At 42.4% G+C, this 19,661-nt stretch overlaps 1 protein-coding gene across 6 annotated transcripts in view; it reads left to right on the forward strand.

Moving 5' to 3' along the window:
• oxr1a (oxidation resistance 1a) overlaps window positions 1-19,661 on the forward strand; it is a 170,772-nt gene that overhangs the window by 136,722 nt on the left and 14,389 nt on the right. For 5 of the 6 annotated variants that reach the window (XM_006794777.3, XM_087848110.1, XM_006794776.2 and 2 more), the window contains 5 exons: window positions 2,010-2,117; window positions 3,706-3,819; window positions 14,463-14,615; window positions 16,578-16,762; window positions 18,134-18,819. In XM_006794777.3, the coding sequence (XP_006794840.2) occupies window positions 2,010-2,117; window positions 3,706-3,819; window positions 14,463-14,615; window positions 16,578-16,762; window positions 18,134-18,819 (1,246 nt within the window). The remainder of the gene's footprint in view (window positions 1-2,009; window positions 2,118-3,705; window positions 3,820-14,462; window positions 14,616-16,577; window positions 16,763-18,133; window positions 18,820-19,661) is intronic. The other variant, XM_006794779.2, reaches the window with a different exon arrangement.

The following is a 19,661-nucleotide window of genomic DNA, read 5'->3' on the forward strand; positions in this document are numbered from 1 at the left end:
ATAAAACAGTGAATACAGGCTAAAGTAAATGTTTTTTATTTTGGATCTACTTTTTTTTTTTTTTTTTTTAAAAACCCAAAACAAATCTGAGAAAAAATGCAGCCAAATAACATCTTGACTGCTGTTAACTGCCCCGCAAAATAATGTCAGTAATGCTTGTTCTTTCTTGGTGATATTCAGCCGCTGTTGTATGTTGAAAACTAACTCGGGTGCATAATAGCTGATGGCCCGATAGCCTGGAGCCACTAAAAAAAACTATGTTGGGCAAGTTCATTGGCCAGCCACCATCTCATTCAGCTCAGTGAGGGTGTAATGAATGGCAGTAAACTGTCATTAATGTTTTTTTTCCTAGTTCCATCCATCCATTCGCTTCCACTTATCCTTGTCAGGGTCACGGGGGGTGCTGGAGCCTATCCCAGCTGTGTTAGGGCGAGAGGCAGGGTACACTCTAGACAGGTCGCCAGTCTGTCACAGGGCTAACACACAGACAGGAGACAACCAATCGCACTCACATTCACTCCCGCATTCACACCTATGAGCAATTTACTGTTTCCAATTAGCCTAACTGTGGGAGGAAGCCAGAGTATCACATTAAAAAAAAAAATTTTAAAGACTTGTCAGTTTGTTTTGCACACCTGGTTTAAGAGGAAGCTAAAATGAAAGTTGTATGCAGAGGAGCTGCTTGTTAAGTTTGCCACCACCTTTAAATTTGGCAGATTTCTTGTAAAGTTTGCGTCAGGCTGACATTAACCACCCCGTCTCTCTCTCGAGTAGCAATTCCTGTGGCATGTAGCAGCACAGCAGTTTCGCTACTATATTTATTTTAAAGCTTTAGGTAGTAATTGTTTCTCTGATACAGATTTATGAATATATAAATCTATTAATAAATTACGCTATGTATCTTTGAAATTAAGCTAGCAGTTTTGAAGTAAGGAATTGACTTTCTTGTTGACTACTGACACAGTAATGCTGCAGTCACACTAAGGAAGACAGTGGTTGGAGACCGTGGCACTACCAACATTAATGCAACCATGTGCAATAAACTTCAAAAAGGTTGCTTTAAAGATGGGGGTCAGGTCTGCACCCACTCGCAGTCAGGGGGTATCTTCAGAGTGATTTTGTTAACCAAACGCCAGTAAGACTGCTGTATTTGTGTGATAATGCAACGATTAACTTTCTTACTTTTAGCTTAGTTGAGTAGTCTACATATTTTTTCCAGTATAGTGGACTAGGACAAACACAGTTTTGAGCCTGTTTATCATGTTAATTATGCTTTAGCTGTTTTATTTTTAATTCTTGGGGAAAAAAGGCAGCATCTTTTAAACAGTAGGTTACCACTCTTAACCTTGTGGGGACATTTGAATGAGCAGATCTTAGATGATAAGCTGTGATTATAGTGTTTTCATGGAAGGGGTTTAGCGAACATTAGATTAGAAAACCTACCGTTGGCATAGAGTTTTCGAGTATCTATTAAGTTAAGTGATGGAGAAAATGGGAAAAAAAAGGTACAATAATTATTTTTATTCATTGTTGTAGTCTTTGTCTGTGCTAACAAATAAAACTGCTTCTTGTTTTTAAATGAAGAAAACTTGCTACACGAGTGGTTCACAGGGTAACACAAGACTGCTGCTGACATTCGTGTCAGTTCACATTTCTGCTTGCAACACTACATCCCATGGGAATCTATTTCTGGTCAACAGCTGACAGCTTTAATCTGCATAACATCCCAAAATCTAACATGCAAAACACAAGCCACATTAAGCCCTTTAAAGAAATCATTTCACAGCTCTTCTCTTCAGATATTCTTTATCCGTCTGTCATCATGTATTGTGCTCCGTGTGTCAGTGTCTATGTATGTGAACGGGTGAATGAGACATGTATAAAAAGCAAGTAGTGCTGTATGAGAGCCCATTTATGCCTTCATGTCTGACGTGCACAGCTGTAAAGAAATGCCCTGAGCCGGAGCAGCAGTGTGATTTTTCTGTCCTCTCTCTTGTTTTGTGGTCCAGGTGGAATCGCGGGACACGTTGAACAGCATTGCGCTCAAGTTTGACACCACACCCAACGAGCTGGTTCAGCTGAACAAGCTGTTCTCCAGAGCAGTGGTGCCTGGCCAGGTGTGACCCGCCGTGCACGCTTTCACTGATATATTCAGCTGCATCACTTCATCACTGTCCTACAGCAGCCTCACATCCATCCACAGCCACCCACTGACTGCCTGATCTCATAATGACTATTTTTGACAGTTCATAATGCATTCGCAGAGCTCTAAACATTTTCTGAATGTAGCTGGAAAAACTGGAGATTTTAGGGAGCATTACATGCTGCATGTGTTTAGCCCTCTACTTTCTCAAAGCCCCTCCCTGACACACTAAACACATCCCTATTCTCTGTATCCCTCCTTAATTGCCTGCTAATTACAGCATCACTTGTCCCATTAGGATGTAGTTCATTGCAAAAGACCTATTTTGTTTCTATAAAGGAATAATGATACGTCTCCCAGTGACGCTGTAGTTCCGACAACATGACACAAACTACCCATGTTTAGCCTGCTAAACACGCTGCCAGTTTCCACGTCTTTGATGTTTCCTTCCACAGCAATAGAGCCAAATTTGAAATCTGTTTTTTTTAAACGGGGAAAGTGACAAACATCCAAAATGATATTTTGTCTCTGTATTTCCTGGCTTGAAAATCAAATCCGGTCGAATGGAGATGAGCCACATACGCCAATCCCGCTGGCATCCCACCCTTTCTCTGTCTCTGTCTCTCTGCTCTCGGCAAACAATGCAGAGTTGATCTGCGTCCAAACAGTAGGGTGCTGACAGCGCTTACTGAACCTTCGTCTCTACGTCTACTGCTGAGACAGATGCTATACCACAGCAAAAGCAGCTCCATGGTTTTTACACTGAAGCTTTATCTAGATATCAGCTCAAAATCCCCCCCTTGTTGAGACCAAACATCGGAAGAACCTTATATAGACTTACGACTAAATAAAAACCTTAGTGCAAAATGTCTAACACAAAAAACTAACCGTTTTTATTGCAGTGCATAGTGCAGATGTCACTGCAGAGGTAGCACTTCATTAGAAGAAAGTCTGCCTCATTGATTTTTCCTAAAAAAAATAGTTTGCATGATGATAGAAATCTGCACCTAAATATGGAGCTAAAGCTAAGACACAATTCGCTTGCCTTAACATGACTGGCTGGCCTTAATCCAAAAGTTGCAAAATTTCCCTGTGAACACCTGCAAACGATACTATGTGTCCAACCTCACCAAGTAACTCCAGGTAGCATCTCATCACTAGTAGCTGCTTATTATTATTATCAGTCTCCTGTCTGTATTCTCTAATACGACATACACAAATTTAAATTAACTGGGCGGAATAGAATAAATACAATCTATCAGCATGGACTTCATTTACAATATGTATCTTTTAAACATGAAACCAAACACACATTACATCTGTCTCTGATTGCGAAACACTGACTTACCTTCATGACTGTCACTTTCCCTCCATGTGTTAATTGTGTTATTATCATGAAACTGTTCACTTGATTTCATGTTATTTGCCATGTCACATTTGTTGAGCTGTGTGAGAGATTCTCTACCTGTTGTCTGTGTGTGCGTGCGTGCATGTGTTTGTCTTTGGTGTGAGGTGCACAAAGGTGGTGCTTGTGTAAATACAGACGTGGATTGTGTTTGCAGGTTCTGTACGTTCCTGACCCCGAGTACGTCTCCAGTGTCGGAAGCTCCCCTTCCCTCAGTCCCATCAGCCCCTTGTCTCCCACCTCCTCAGAAGCTGATTTAGAGAAGGTGACGGTATGTAGACCACACCTATGACGCACAATCTCACATGCTAGGAACATTTTCCTGTACGGGTAACTAGTCTTGTCACGTGTCACTCTGATCGCCTCCCAAAGTGAAGAGTTTACTCTTTCTGTGCTGCCAAACACAGTGAAACAGTGTTAGCCTCTGTGCCTCTGCTGCGTATGTGTGGTATTTTATCATTCTAAGCACTGAAGTTGACAGGTGTTACATATATTCGCATTAGCCTGTAATGCGAACTGGAAAGAAAGCCTAAAATTCTCTTATATTTGGCTCTTAAACAGTCCTCATTATTTCAAAAAGTATTTGTAGAGGGCTAGTAAGGGAATTATGTTGATGGGGTTTTTGCAAAACTATTAACTGCAGGAGTTTTTCAAAAGGAGATAGAGCTTTTGAATTGAAACCCCTGGAAAGCCAAATTTTAAATCTGGCGCCTGCACTTCCTGTGGTCACCACATATTGGGCTATATTGTAAAGGTCTTTTTTTATTCTTACATCACACCAAATTTTTTGTCAGAATTTTAATTTAAAGATGACCAGTTTGCTTTTGCAGCTTTTTCATTGTATCTGAGAGTAAGTAAACTGGAAGCGCTAGTTTTAGACCATAAGGTTCCACGTGTGCCCAGTGAGGAATATCATCTGTTGATAAATAAAACATAATGGACCTCAGCTGTGCTGCATAATGATACAACAGTAAGCTTGGACATTTCTGCCCCCTTACAATCACAAGGCAAGTATAACAGAGGCAAACACATTTCTGTTTTTTAATTAATATATGAATCTCACAGCTAGTTGGGGTTTTTTGGAGGTGACAGGAGAATGTTTTGGCTAAAGATAACAATAGGAGCACATTCATCTTTAAAATAGTAATTCTACCAGTTACTGAATAGGCTGAATCATTCATCCATCAACTGAGTCACTGATTTCTTCTATCACAGGTGCATAATTAGCCCTCACAACATGTTCCTGAAAGTATGTCAGCTGTAGTTTTATTACTAATGGGGAGTCTGAGATGATTTGAGTTTTTGAGATGGTATGCAATCCTGCTGGAAGCAATTGTCAGAAGATGGGTACACTGTGGTCATAAAGGGATGGACAAAGTCTGAGACAATACAGCAACTGCTAAATGATGCTTAGTCAGACCTAAGGGGCCCAGGGTGTGTCAAGAAAATATCCCAAACTCTATTACTCTATTACACCTCCCTTATCAGCTGGACCGGTTGTTACAAGGTAGGAAGGCAGGTCTATGCTTTTGTTTTGTTTAAGCAAAGTTCTGGCCCTACCATTCAAATGACTCATCAGACCAGGAAACATTTTTCCAACTGGGTTTTAATCCATAATTTTGTTAGTTCTCTCAGCTCTTTTGTACAGCTTGGTTGTAACAAGTGGGTATTTCTGTTGCCTTCCTATCACCTCGAAGTAGTCTGGCCATTATCTACGGTATCAACAAGACATTTTCACCAAGTGTGCTAGTCTAGATCAGCAGTCTCTGAAATACTCTGAAATACCAACATCCACATCACGTTCAGAGTCATTTGAATCACTTTTCTTACTCATTCTGATGCTCAGTTTGAACCTCAGCAGGTCGTCTTGACCATGTCTGCATGCCTAAATGCATTGAGTTGGTGCCATGTGATTGGCTGATTAGTATCAAAGTGGCCTGTGTGTGTATATTCAGATTCCTTTCAAGAACATCAGAATGGTGCGTGTGTGCCGTATGAATATGGTTCTATTTCTATTCATGTTTGACCTTGTGCAGCTTCTGGTCTTTTTTTAAGCGTGAGGCAAAGATGTGAAATGGGCCAAGCATTTAAAGTGTATGCATGAAAGAGGCTATTAGAAAAATGGTCTCTGAGCTGGTAATTAGTATCCAAGCTGACAGCACTTTTGGTTTGCTTCTCTACTGTAATTGCGTCGCACGGGGATCAAGATACATGACATTAATGTGGCTAACTAAGCTAGTTACTAGAGCAAAAAATATCTCTGCAATACCCCTTTAATTCCAGCAGTAATGATTATTTCTAACATAAAACCATATCTGCATGCTATCGTCTCTCTTGCTACTTCCTTCTTGCTCCTCATCTTCACTAGCTGAGCATAAAGCATGTAGAAAAGCTGGAGGTGGGTTTGCGTCTGATGTGACTTCAGGTCTGGTCCAGTCAGCCGTACACATGCTGGCCTCGTAGCTCTCAAGGCCAGCAGTGTGAGCCATCTCCCTCGGGTACTGTGTCTGCAGCATCTGAATGAGCCAATCGTTAAGCACCACTGAATGCTCAGCGGTCCCTTAAGAAATATTACTGTTTGCCGGTCTCCATGGAAACGTCGGTCTTGTTTTGCCATTTTTGTAAGAGCGTGGATACTGCAGGTCTCTGTCACCAACGCATTCACTGGCACTCCACTTGAGTTTTGATGCCCTCCCACCACAAACGCTCTCCCTTTGGTCTGCTCTTTCCTCCTGTTGTCCGTTAATTTCTCCATAGTTGCCAAAAGAACACCACCACCCCCCAACCAACCATTTACCACTTATCTATTTAGGTCATTGCCAGTGGGAACGGGAGCATGCGGTTCTCGATGGGGGAAGGATCAGAGACATGGGCTGTGACTGCAGAGAAATTAAGCCTTTAAAAGTGATGGCGTGATATTTAGAGTAACTAATGAACGGAGCAGCTCGCTCTCTCCCAGACAAGTGCTACGCAGCAATTACTCCAGGCAGAGGAAGTGTGCTTGGAAGGCAGAAGGGAGGAAACGTTACCTCACTCAAAGTGTCAACTCAGTGCGTGTGTTTGTCTGTCTGTGAGCAAAAGTACGTGTCTGTATCTGTCAGCTCTGTATCTGCCTGTCTGGATCCTCCAATGCCTTCCACTTCCTGTGTCTGTGTGTGTATGTGTGTGTGTGTGTGTGTGTATATGTTACTGTGTGTCTGTGGGTGGGTTAGTTGGTAGTTATATAGAAGGATGTGGCATCCAGGTGCCGTTTGGAAGGAAGGACCTTAATAACCCCCCACCCCTCCCTCCGCTTCTAAATCCCCAGCATCTTTTAATTACGAGCCTATTTTGGTGCTCGGCACGCTTGTCTCAATGAGGATATTATCTAAATGAATGGTTGTGGGAGGTTTATAGTAATGGCAGTGCGAGCAGCAAATAGCTGGTATAACCCTGATGAAGATGAGTGCCCTGAAGAGAAACTACTTTCCGATGTTTCTCTTTAAGATCATGATATGAAAAGGAGTCAGATATGGCACGAGATGTTTAAAAAGCCAATTAGATGTTCAAAATAGCCTCAAAATATTAAGGCCCTGTTAAAGTTCTTTGCCTGCAGAGTGTTATGCATTCATATTGAAGTTATGTATATTTTGGGAATGCTGAGTTTACATAAGCCCTCAAAATCATCACACGCAGCAATAAGCCAGAACATGTAGATGTTGGGAAAGGATCTACATCTCTTTTCCCAATAAGCTGTTGGTGCTTAACGTGATATCAAACTAGCTTCTGCATGCTAAGTCTCAAACTCTATGAGGCTTTTGAGCTTCACCGGTGCTGTCTGATATCGTGGCTGTGACGTTATCATCTTTAAGGTTGTTAAAATTGCTAGGTGGAACCCCAACACGTTGTTAGTTTAAGTTAGCTGGTGGTGTGCTGTTTAATGATGGTGCTCGTCTGTGCTCTAAATTCTCCAACAGAGGGTGAGGTAAAAGTACAGTACTCGGATATCTAGACTGCTTAGTGTTCCTAGTTTTGTCCTGTCTGATACTGAAGCAAATACTCTTCATTTTCCATTATAGGAAAGCAGAGGAGAAAAGAGTGGATATTTATAGCAGGTGTCACATCAAAAGTCTATAGAGTATCTGCAGCGAAATGTGAATCAGTCATACGCTTTAATGGACTTGTTTAACAACAGCGCCCATGCTTCAGTGAGCGAGCTAAAAGTTTTTACCATGCAGTTAGATTGTTTAGTGTTTCTCTGACGGAGCTAAAGGCCAGATCAGTCAGCACTGAAGAGTCTTCATGCTCTTGGTTTGCCTGCTGGCCTGCTGGTACTGGCAACAGAAAGTAACACATCTTGCAGGCATGGATTGTTGGCTGTCTGTCTGACTGGGTGTGTTCGTGTGCACGCATGTGTATGCAAGCTTGCATGTGTGCACGGTTAGCTGGCTGACTTTCTGACTGGCGGTCTTACTGTCGATGGATTATTTGGCAGCCAACTGTTCATTGGCATAGTTGCTCTCTGGTCATCTGTGTGGGCAGGCGTGCTTTCTTTATCCTTTCCAGACCTTCCTCGTGCTCATACTGACACACGCACACACTTATTCACCCTGGTGGTGGAGCTACTACTGTGACCTTCTCTGTGTCTTCCTCTTTTGGCAACAGTTTTACCTCCTGCCTTCCTTCCTTCCTCTCTTGTACTTGGACGTGATCTAAAATTAGTCTTTCAATCTCTGAAAACCCAGCACCGTCTACACCTGCTGTATTTTAGCACCAATCTTAAGATTAACTTTAAAAAAAAAGGATCTTATGCTGGTAGATTCATTATATCAGCTCAGCGAGGACTGTAGTACTAGATAGTACAAACAACAGTACACATTGTACTTGAGGATTTCTGGTTTCAGGCAACTATTGTGTGCTCTCTCTTGCAGAACCCACCCATGTCCACACGGTGGAGCTGTGGAATGATTTTCTTTTGCTTGCACCATGTGTCACTGTCAAGGTCATAGCCGTGTGGCACCTGCAGGCTTCCTTCCTCTGCATGTGGATGAGTGTTCATCAATACAGCCTCTGTCTTTGTTGTCTCACAGTGGCCTGTGTTGAGACCATTTCTATGACAGCCACAGCCTCTTGTTGTTATTTTTTCTATTTGTGGGCGAAAAGAGAAATACTGGTTTGAGACTAAAAGGATATTGATTTGTGAACCCACCACACCTGTCATCTAACACAGCTACATTCATCTCCTGTCCCCAGCATCGCTGTCACCTTCCTGCAGAGGAGATTTACCACCCTCAGTCCACCTCCCTGAAACCCTCAGATGAGCTCTTGGTGGCAACATCAGGCCTTCTTTGGCAACACTTTCTCCTTTTCTTTCCTGTATATTCAGTTCAACACTCCTCCCTGTTCTGCCTTTCCGCTGCCCTCAGATGTTACTCACAGTCTAAGAATCTGGTCACTTCAGGACACCAGCACACCAAATACAGTCAAATAAAGTCTGTTTGGCTTCTTAACAGGCTTCCTCGCTGAGGTTGTCTGAGTTCTCCCTTTTTCTCCCTTGCTGTCTGTTGCCTTGCTGTACTGTTCTGGTAAAAAGCCGATGGTTAATATGGGCTGCAATAAGGAGGCAGGTGAGGTTAGTGTCCCCTCACCTGCTAAAAAATATTGGATGCCTTAGAGGCCAGTGAAAAATATATCCTGGTCGTATATTAGAGAATAAAAAGCAGAAAAGCAATATTGACTACAGTTATGTGAGGTAAAAGTGTACTGATCTGTCAGCTGCACTTCTTAGCAAGTTCAATCAGCTTCTATGTCAGTGTTTATTTGAAATGAGTAACCTGAAAATGCAACTTGAACTTGCCTAAAAAAAAAAAAGTGATGGATCGTTTTAAAATATATATCCACATATTAAACTGTAACATCTGAACATTCACTAGGAACAGAATAGTAGTCTGTTTAAATGAAATGATACCCATATTTAGCCTGAAGTAGTGCTTGAAAGTGCTTGAAACAGCCATATATCTGTAAACAGTTGAAATAGTTAGCTATAAATATGAGGCAAATTGTTTAAAAGCTAAATTTAATTGATAAACGGATAAAATTGTTTGCTAATTTTCTCAGCACAACATTTCATTTATGTTGAGACCTGAATTTTGACTGGACAATTTCAACACCTTAATACTTTCAGTGTCTCTGTTTCCTGGTGTGCTTGGTATCCTGTTGCATGATCTCATTTTTGCCAATTGTTATTTGTCAGACAGATGGCCTCATATTTGACTCTAAAATTTGGTATACAGAGAAGTTAATGGTCATTTCACTGACTGCAAGGTGCCCAGGTCCTGTGGATGCAAAACGCCTAAGTCTTCACCCCTCCTGGTATGAGCTGTTTGTACTGATATGCTGTGTTTGGTTTATGCCAAATGTTGTGCTGTGCATTTGGACCAAGCACCAACAAAGAATCAACTTTGTCCTAAAATCTTGTGGATTGTTCAGATCTAACTTTGTAAGTCGTGCTGCCATGTTCTTTTTTTAAAGAAAAGAAATGTTCTCGAAACCCTGCGTTACTTATTCAGTCATTTTCTAATTGTACTGTCATGAGTTTTAACATTTAACGCTAACTGAGGCTTGTAGAGTCTGACGTGTAGCTCACATGTAGCTCCCTGCACGGTCTGACAATGAGGCGAATTTCACTGGGAACACTCCTGCAAAGATCGGCAGCTGTCTTGAATTTTTTTCCACTTGTGAAAATCTTTTTTTCTGTAGAATGATGAACTTTAAATTTCCTTGGAAATGGGCATTGCTCTCTTGCTCTCTTTCCTCCTTGGTATTGTGTTAACACATACCTAAATGCTCCTGACCAGCAAACTGCTAAAACATCTGCTTTTATAGACGTGCATGCGCTTCCTGATGATCAGTTAAGTAGATTTAATAAGCACCACCCGGATGGTATCCTCTTATTTCCTGTGTAAGTGTGTATTTATTTTTTAATACACTGTTTTTTCCCCAATAACTGCAAATAATATTATATGAATAGTCGTCGGGTAGAATTTCACTGTAAAGACAGTATCTTTGGTGGTTACAATTATGTCATGAACGAGTGCATTTTACAAATTAAGAGGTGCTATCACAAGTTTTGTTTATAAGGAAGCAGACAGCTGGAGGTGGGGTGTTGGAGCGAGAAGGCAGAACAAGCAGCCAGTAGCAGCATGCTGCAGGAAGGAATGAGCAGTGCAGGTAGTCGTGGAGGAACCACAGGGAAGAAAGGAGAAGTTGGCAGTTTGGTTAGATGTGATCAAACACGATTGGATGCTTGGATCACATGATCGTTTCCCGATGTTTAATCACTGTACAGACTTGTAAGAAAGGAGAGAAAAAAAGTCCTGCTTACTTTTAAGGACACATCCTCACACCAGCAACAGCAAGCAACTATTTACTGTTTTATTGCATTTATGATATTTATATGTATTTATTTGCTTGCTTGTTGTTCACCTCAAATGAGTAAACATTTCTCAAATTAGCACAAAAGCTTAATTATCTGTCCTCATATTGCCTGGTGAGCAACTGGTCTCAGCTGACGGACAGCGAGCATGCCTTCTCATTCCTCAGTCTCATGTGGACTGTGTGGGATGTGCGATGGGTGTTAATTTTGTTACCGACACATAACACCCCTTTTTGAGACATGCCAGAGTTAATGACGGGCTATGCGAGACTGTTTGTTTTACGCATTTCTGTGCAGGAGGACATGTTTTGACATCTGCATCTGCTCATTTTAGCCCAGGTGTGTACCACATGTACACTCAGGTGTTTTCTAGTCGGTCTATTTTAAATGCCTCCTACTCTTTTCATATTTAACCTTGAAACAGGAAGGCCAGATTGAATGAGTCACTAGGAAGTGACTTGCCTGGAAAGTGGAGCGATAAAGTGCAGTTGTGTAGGTGTAGGTGTGTTGAGTTGAAGTGGATGACAAGCTGGTTAAATTCCCACACGTTTCCTTCATTTCAACAGCTGCGCTTCAGATCTTAAATTCCACAACAGAAGCTCCCGCAGATCGGAAAATCCGATTTATTTGCTGTTTTGATATCGTTTTTTTATTTTCAGCTCCGACCTCTACTGTTTATGTCTCTTTTAAAAATTTTCAGTCCCTCTAATCCTCTCCTTTTTCAGAGATGCTTGTTTTGGCTGTAACAGATTGGCCGGCCCCCTCAGCCGTCCCCTGGCTGCCAGTGTCTGGGCTGCTTGTGTTGGTGTGGGTCAGTAGCTGCAGGCTGTTTGTCGACTGCACTGGGAGACGGAGAGGGAGAGGTGTGGGGGTGGATGTCAGGAGGACAGCAGACAGTTGTTCCAGGCCCGGGTTCTCTCTTCTTCTAAGCTCTTCACTTTGCTGCTACTGTAGCTCTTCACCGCTCTTCACTTCGCCACCGGCTCTAAACGCCCTCCCCTCGTGGTCAAAATCCGCCCTTGATGATAACGCCCACACACTCCTCTTACGTCCAGCTCTTCTTTTTTTGTTCTTTGTCCTCACTCCAATCGCACCCCTCATTGCCTTCAGCTTTCTTTACCTCCTCGCCTTTTTATTTCTCTACAGCAGCTACTGTATCCACTGCTTCTGCTGCTGTTTTCTGCCCAGCTCAGACAGTCCTTCCTGCAGACAATAATATGCGGTTAATCAGACTAACAGTTGTCCCTGTGGACTCACGCCGGTTACTCTCTCCCCATGGCTCGGTCATTGCATGGCAACAGGCAGCTGGTAGACTCACCAATCCACCTCGCGTTTCTGGCCGAACACACACGCCATCTGTGGTGGTTTGCATTAACCATGGTGTAAATAAAGAACACTAATAAAATTGCCTTAGAATGTATATGTCGTTGTACTACATAAAGGACCAATGTAGCTGAGACATAACTGAAATTCCTTCTTGGTTGCGTGCCATCTGGCAGGCTCCAGAATAATGTGCGGTTGAGGAAAATATATTTACTTAATTACGTCCGCACGTCTGCAAATGCTTCATTAATGTATTGCTCCGCGTGTCTGCTGGTTAGCATTAAAGCCCTGTCTTTACCTTTATACATTTTATGCCTTTTTATTACAGTTGGACCTGGATGCAGGAGGCGGGTATATGTTGAAATACATGCTTGATGTCTTGTTTTTCGGAGATTCGATAACTTCAGTTTACTTTCGACTTCACAGACAACCACTTTCTACTTCTCATGCACGGTACACATGCTCAGCCAAACTCATAGACTCTTTTACACATGAACTGCCTCGGCTTAATTGCACGAGTAAAAGAAGCTGCTGTGGAGAAGGTGATGGGTATTGGAATCATTTATGGATTACTAAACAAGACTACTGTGCACAGCCTGCACACAGCCCTGGACTAAACTTCTGTATTGGCTGACATTTAGCTTTTTACATTTTACTTTAATGAAATGAATGAATCAAAGGATGCTGAGATACATAGAATCACTCTGAATGGATACAAAACTACTTATGAGAGATAAAGATGTACAAAAGTACTACACACAGGAATGAGAAAGATGACAGAGCGCTCAAAGATCACTGCAAACAGGCACAAAGAGACAGCCTAGAAATGCTAAATTGTCAAGAAGCTCAAAACACAGCTGCTCCTTTCTAGTAAATGTGAAAGGCCTACTGTCTGATAATCAGTTCATGACTGTACAATATTAAGAGCTGAATGCTGATTTTATTACATGTGAAGGGTATTTTTAAGTTTTTGCCATCCATTTATAAATAAAATAAGAGCCTCTCTTTGTTCTCTTTAAAACTGCGCCCACTGTGCAAAAGTAACCATCACTCTTAACTCAAGGGCATGTTAGTCTTTAATAAAATTACACTAACTAAACATTGGGTTGTGTGTAATTAAAGCTCTAGTCTCGTATTGATGTTTTTTAAATAATTACCCCGTGTGACGTGAAGGCACACAGGAGGTGCATTCATTTGACTCATCACTGGGTTTCTTTTAACCTGATTGTCCCGCTGTGCAGAAAATATCCGTTTATATATAGATAATACATTTAGGGACTCAAACACATTAGTTTGATGAAACGAAGCACAGATTAGTTACACCATGTATTTCCAAGTGAAGCGAGCTATGCCTGTTCTTCATTTATGGTCTCCTTGGTTGAAATCTATTTAGAGATTTGGACAACATGATTACAGTCCTGATGAAAGAGACTGAATTCATGTAGACCAGTCCAAGCTTTATATAAAAGATTGGCGAAGCCACCATGATGTCAACTACAAATATCTGGATTTTTAAGCCTCAGCGTTGTCATTTTGGCCGTCACCAGGTTTTGGTTTGTTTGTTTTTTTAGGCTGGAGTCAAAGGTGACCGTATATGGACAAGAGAGTGGCGCGTTAAGTTATTGACTAACTTGTGCCACACAGGGGCATGCATATCTGCTATTTAGTGCTTAGTAACTCATAAAAACCACCAATTTCGTAGGCTGTACCACACAGCAGATCATTTTACTAATAGTCTTCAAAAGGCAGCAAAGAGTCAAGAGGTCCAGTTAAGCGGATTAGCTGAGGTGAAGGCTAGCAGACAGCAGTCAGCTACAGCACCTTGTATTGGCACTTCTACCAATTGAAGAGGCCACACCCCTATTTTTAAGTCTTAGCACATTTTAAACAGATACAACTCTGCTTATAAAGTGGAAAACAATCACTAGAGGACAACACTTTTTTTGCTAGACTGTAGACATGCTATTATTGTGTAAACTTGGGTATTTTCACATAAGAGTCTATAGGGATTGACTCGCTTTTGTAGCCAGCATCAAGTGGACACTCCAGGCTTTATTTTTCAGCCCCAGGTCTTTGCGCTAAGTCCAAAGAGTTCTGCTTTAAGGTCACATTATAATCAGAGAAGCAGTCTAACGCATGCTATTTCCCCTCTGTGCCACCACCCATCTTTCCTCTAGGACTCTGATGGCCCTCCCAAACCAGAAGCCATTCACCCTCCAGTGTTTTCAGCCCTGCGCCAGTCCAGAGTGGTGTCATCCACGTCCGAGGAGGAAGAAGCCCTCACAGAGAAGTTCCTCAAGATCAACTGCAAGTACATTACTGATGGCAAGGTGAGCTATGAATATAAAGAGCAGCGCATCCATTTAAAAGTGTTCACAACTTCACAATTGCTGACAGCAAAAGTATAAGTAGGAAGCGAGAGGTCTGAAGTGGGTGTGCTGGTGAGAAGTTAAATTTGCAAGCTGCCAGATGCAGGAGGTCAGTACTTCAGAAAAAAAAATAGCAGAAAATGTCAAAAGTATCAGACAAGTTTAAAGAAAAATGATGTTCAGTGAAGCTGTTGTTAATCACCGCCATTGTATAGTTACTCAGTGCAGGGGTCAAGTGCTTTTTTTAAGAGTTCAAGCCAACAATTGAGAATTATACAAGAACTAAGCAAAGAAAATATCAAATCCTTCACTTGAACATACCAGAATCAAATAAATGCGCAATTCTGTCTGTGAGTCCTTGTGTCCATTTTAATATTCTTCTGCTCTTCTAGTTGCTTTTGCTGTGCCCTTCTTAATAACCTCAGCAACATCAGAGTCATTACACCAAAATGTGTTTGCGTTTACTTACATTTTCCCTGGTTGTTTCCATTATGATTATTATTGTTATTGTTATTATTTCCAACATAAAAAAACAGATGAATTGTAATAAAAGCACATAAAAAAGTATAGAAAATACTGATGATGTGGGCACATGTGTGGGCAGATATGAATAACCCTGTGGAGCAGCACATTAGGCCAAGTGTCTCTCCTGCTCACTGTAGTTTAATTCAGCTGATAATGGCTAATGTTGCTCAGAAGGTCTATAAGCAGGGAGTTTGCGGCTCCTTGAAGGGCTGTAAACTGTGTTCTCTAAATTCAAGCTCTTAAAAGGTCTCCAGTATGGCTAAATAGTGTGTTTATGTCTTCTTTGTCTTCTGGGGCCAGGATTACGAAGCAAGTTCCACATACCCAGAATATCTTTTCATTATCTGTGCTCACTTACCCCTAACATCAGCAATCAGGCTAAACAGCCACATGCAAGGTTGTTATCAAGAGAGAAAACTGCAACATTAGAAAAATATAAAGAGGTTAAACACACGACACAGGCTAAATGCTTAAGAGACATTTGAGTGGAAAAGTGCAAGCCACTATTTAAGGCTATTTAAAGCTAGGAAGAAAAACTGACAACACTGAAGATCTGACTATGATTACAACTGACTATTCTGTCAATTATTGTGTTTTTATACTGTGTAAGACAGCCTTTCGGTATTCACCTGCAGCTCTGGTGGTTTTAAAATGTGTAAAAAAAAAGTGCAGTCAACGTGATCAAGGTTTAGCTGTTCTCTTTTAGGTTTATATCACTGTATGAAGGCTTATAGGGCAAAAACGCTTTAACATTGCATCAGGGAAAAGCACAAAACTTGTTGACAGTCTCTAGAAACTATAGAGGGGTCTTCCAGGTCAGGTGATGATTGGTCAGCAGGTGGTATCTTTGTAAAACGTGATTGGGTATGCAGGTATGCAGCACCGTGGCTCATCTAGAAGTAACGTTACTAAAGCCCAAATCCTGCCTCACACTCCAGGCCCCTGCTCTAAATGTGATGGAGGCAAATTTAATTAGTGTTTGCAGTTCTTCTGACTAAATTGAGCTGTGACATTAGTGTGAATAAAAACAACTGAACAGAAGGGAAGAAAAATTTCACCTTTAAGAACACCCACACCCCCTGGTCAGTAGTATGAAATACACACAGCCTGTCACACACACACAGATCCATTGTATTGAACTGCAGCTGATTCACTCCCAGGTACCAAATGAAAGCACTGAAGTGGTCAGCGCTGGCAGTCAATAATTCTACTTGATTTAGGACATTTGTGGTCTAAAATGGATTCGGCCTCTGGTTGTTTGTATTGCAGAGTGCTTTTTGATTATCTTTCATGCTGGATAACATGCTAAGTGCTTCCTTTGATGTATTAAAAAAAAGGGTGTGATGGATCTCCTCACCCACCCCTCTTTTTTCCCTTTATTTTCTGTGTTGCTTTCAGGGCGCAGTTAGTGGGGTGTTGCTGGTGACGCCCAACAACATCATGTTCGACCCTCACCGCATGGACCCCCTGGTACAGGCCCACGGGTGCGAGGAGTACGGCATCATGTGTCCCCTGGAGGAGGTGCAGTCTGCTGCCATCTGCAAGGAGATCACTGACCCCAAGATCAGAGAGACCGTCCCTGAGTAAGAGAAAACAAAGACGTACAGTATGCGCAGGCTGTGCTGTACTAGAAGCTGACTTGTGGACTACAGATGTCATTATTTAAAGCATATGCAGCCATAAATGCCTCTAACTCTGATTTCTTCCTACATAAATCCCTGTTCATTTACTCTGAGTTAATATCTTCCACGCGTCCGTCTCTTACTTTCACCCTGACAGAAATGCAGCAGCCTCGCTGTAATCAATGTTTTTTCCTCTGCTGCACCCATAGTCAGATTGCATCAGCAGCCAACCGACAGTTTAATTCCTTTCCCCTACACGCCAAAATAAAAAGGAAACGGCAATTACAGCGGGGTTAATGAAGTGTGCCTTTGCCCTCCTACATTGTGATTGCTCACCTCTCAATGCAGGGAGGAAGCAGCCACTTCAAACGATTCACTTGTGTTTCCTCCCACAGATTAATCTGTTTTGGGTTTTTTTCTTTACTTTGGTTGTTTAGTGTTGCTGAAGTTAAGTGATAAATATTTTGCAGCGTTATGAGCCCTGTTGAGCTATTCTCCCACCCTGAACACCACGCTTCCTCTGGTGGTAGCAGGGTCCAGGCAGAGCTGTATTTAGTTGGTTGATTGTTGCCTGTGGAGCAGTTATAATGCTGGCAAATGGCTGGTTTTTCTGCCAGACCCAGCTGTTTCTCAGCTGTGGCCTGTCGCCTCTGTCTCCTCTCCCTCTGCCCCTCTCTACTACACAGCTGAGCAACAAGTGCCTGCAGGATGGGTTTCTGCACACTGTGCTGGTTTCGCTGCACACAAGTGTTTCTTGTTTGTGCTTGACCTCTCCAAAAAGGAGACATAGAACATTTTTTTTATTTGGACCAATTTATTTATTCAGGATACGGCTAATGATTAACCACGGGTCTCTTTGAGAATTTTCATGACACAAATATGGTGAACAAAATCAGTTTAATGATGGGAGATCGCATCATAATTTACTATCCAGTTGAGTTAAATCTCATTCATTAGTACATTACAACCTATAACTACAAGAGCAGTTATAGGAAACCTGTTGCTGAATTTACTAATCTGGTGTGTGAATATTAGATTTCAGTCAGATTTTATTTGGGAAACACATCAAATTATAGATTCACTTTAAGTAATCATTGATCAAGAAGTGGCTAAAGGACACAAACTTTAGAAACACTGACCAAAAAGGATGCAGCAGAAGTTGACATTCCTTAGCCTGGGTCTCCAAAACCTTTTGGTTAACCCTTACACTTTGAAATGCCACCCGTCTTTCAAACTTAATGGCCCCAGTCTGTCAAACAGGATTTGTGTAAAGATTTGATCCCTCTGTGGAATGCATGCTGAACTTTGTGATGTTCTGCTTAATGTTTCCAGTGACCTGGAGCCCCTGCCCGCAGAGAGACATCCGTCACAGCAGAAGGAACCAGACCAGCGCCTGAAGGAGCCCGGGACCAATGACAGCGGCAGCACAGCCCCACGCAGCACAGAGGGCTCGTTCTCCGAAGACGTCTTCACCGAGACAGAGCTATCCCCCATTCGGGAGGAGGAGCAGGCATCCAGTGAGGATCTGCGCTTAGATAAATCGTCTGGCGCTTCCACAGAGTCTGTGCAAACCATCACCCAGGTGGAGGCTGCCAGCTCCCATACCGCAGGCAGTGCCCGTGGCTCGGCCAGCCAGCCTGAAGAACCTACTGTGGCGAAAGCAGAGGACAATCCACCAGAAACTGCCACAGAGAACGATAACCAGTCCCCAATGGGATCCAAGCAACACAGCGTAGAGAAGCCACCAAGCACACCCACTACTACCAATAACACCACCACCAGCAGCACCACTAGCCAGGCCCAGGGTCCCAGCAGCAGCAACTCTCGCCCAGGGTCCCAAAGCTCAGCCACCACTGGTGCCACAGAAACCACCTCTGTCTCAGCCAGTCCACAGGTGGATGCCAACCAGGGTGCAGATGCCTCCCAAACAGACACTATGCAACAAGGCAAGGAGGAGAAGGAGGAGAAGGAGGATGCAGAGCAGACGCAAAGGGACGGTGTGCAGAACTCTGCAGAGGGTAAACACACATGCTGACTTACAGTTAGGAAACGAATCATTTCTACCTGAGGCTGCAGCTGCAAGACATTTCAGACCATGAATCTGGCCTCATGTTGTCTTTTAGCTGCACCTCTGCATCCACGTTTTTTTGAACACTATCAAAGTGAGTTTCTCTGCTCTATACCTGCCTCTGAATCGCTTCTCTCGTGTTAGTTCCTGATAACCTTTCCGTTTCTGCTCTGCCTGGCTGCTAGTAATTGGAATATAAAGACGAAGGGAAATGGCATCGTCTGCTGGTATCAGCTTGGCGGAGCTTTCCAGGCTTTATGGGGCTTTATTCAGCTCTTTGATCTCTGGCTTTGGTGGTCCGGGCCACTCCTCCTTGGCGATAAGCTAAAGCCTATCAAACGGCACAATGCCACAAACACACCTGCCCCCTTCCCCCCCTCAAAGGGGAAACACAGTGACGATTAAACCCCAACATCAAAACACCTTCTGAGATGGCATTCACAGAGGTGTTATTCATTTTCACCTCCTTCTCTAGTTTTTCTTTCACATTCATTTAGACAAACTCCACAAGGAGGAATCAATATGATTGTGTTCAGTGGCATGATAAAAGCATAATACAACAGGTTACTAATGTTCTGACAATGTCAAACATCAAAAATACCTTTTGGTAACTTATAAAAAGCATCTGTCAAAAAGAAAAAAAACAAAAGCTTTAATGATACTTGCAATTTTATACATTTTCTAAAGTTTAGGTTTTCATTTTTTGTAAGTAGCTAGTGCCATAACTGAGCTAAAATTCCAGGGCCATTGTTCCCTACATTCAAGTCTCCCCACACCAAACAAAATATCTCT

Source organism: Neolamprologus brichardi, chromosome 11, assembly GCF_056152115.1.
Source record: "Neolamprologus brichardi isolate AB-2024 chromosome 11, ASM5615211v1, whole genome shotgun sequence".
In the NCBI taxonomy this organism is placed as follows: Eukaryota; Metazoa; Chordata; class Actinopteri; order Cichliformes; family Cichlidae; genus Neolamprologus; species Neolamprologus brichardi.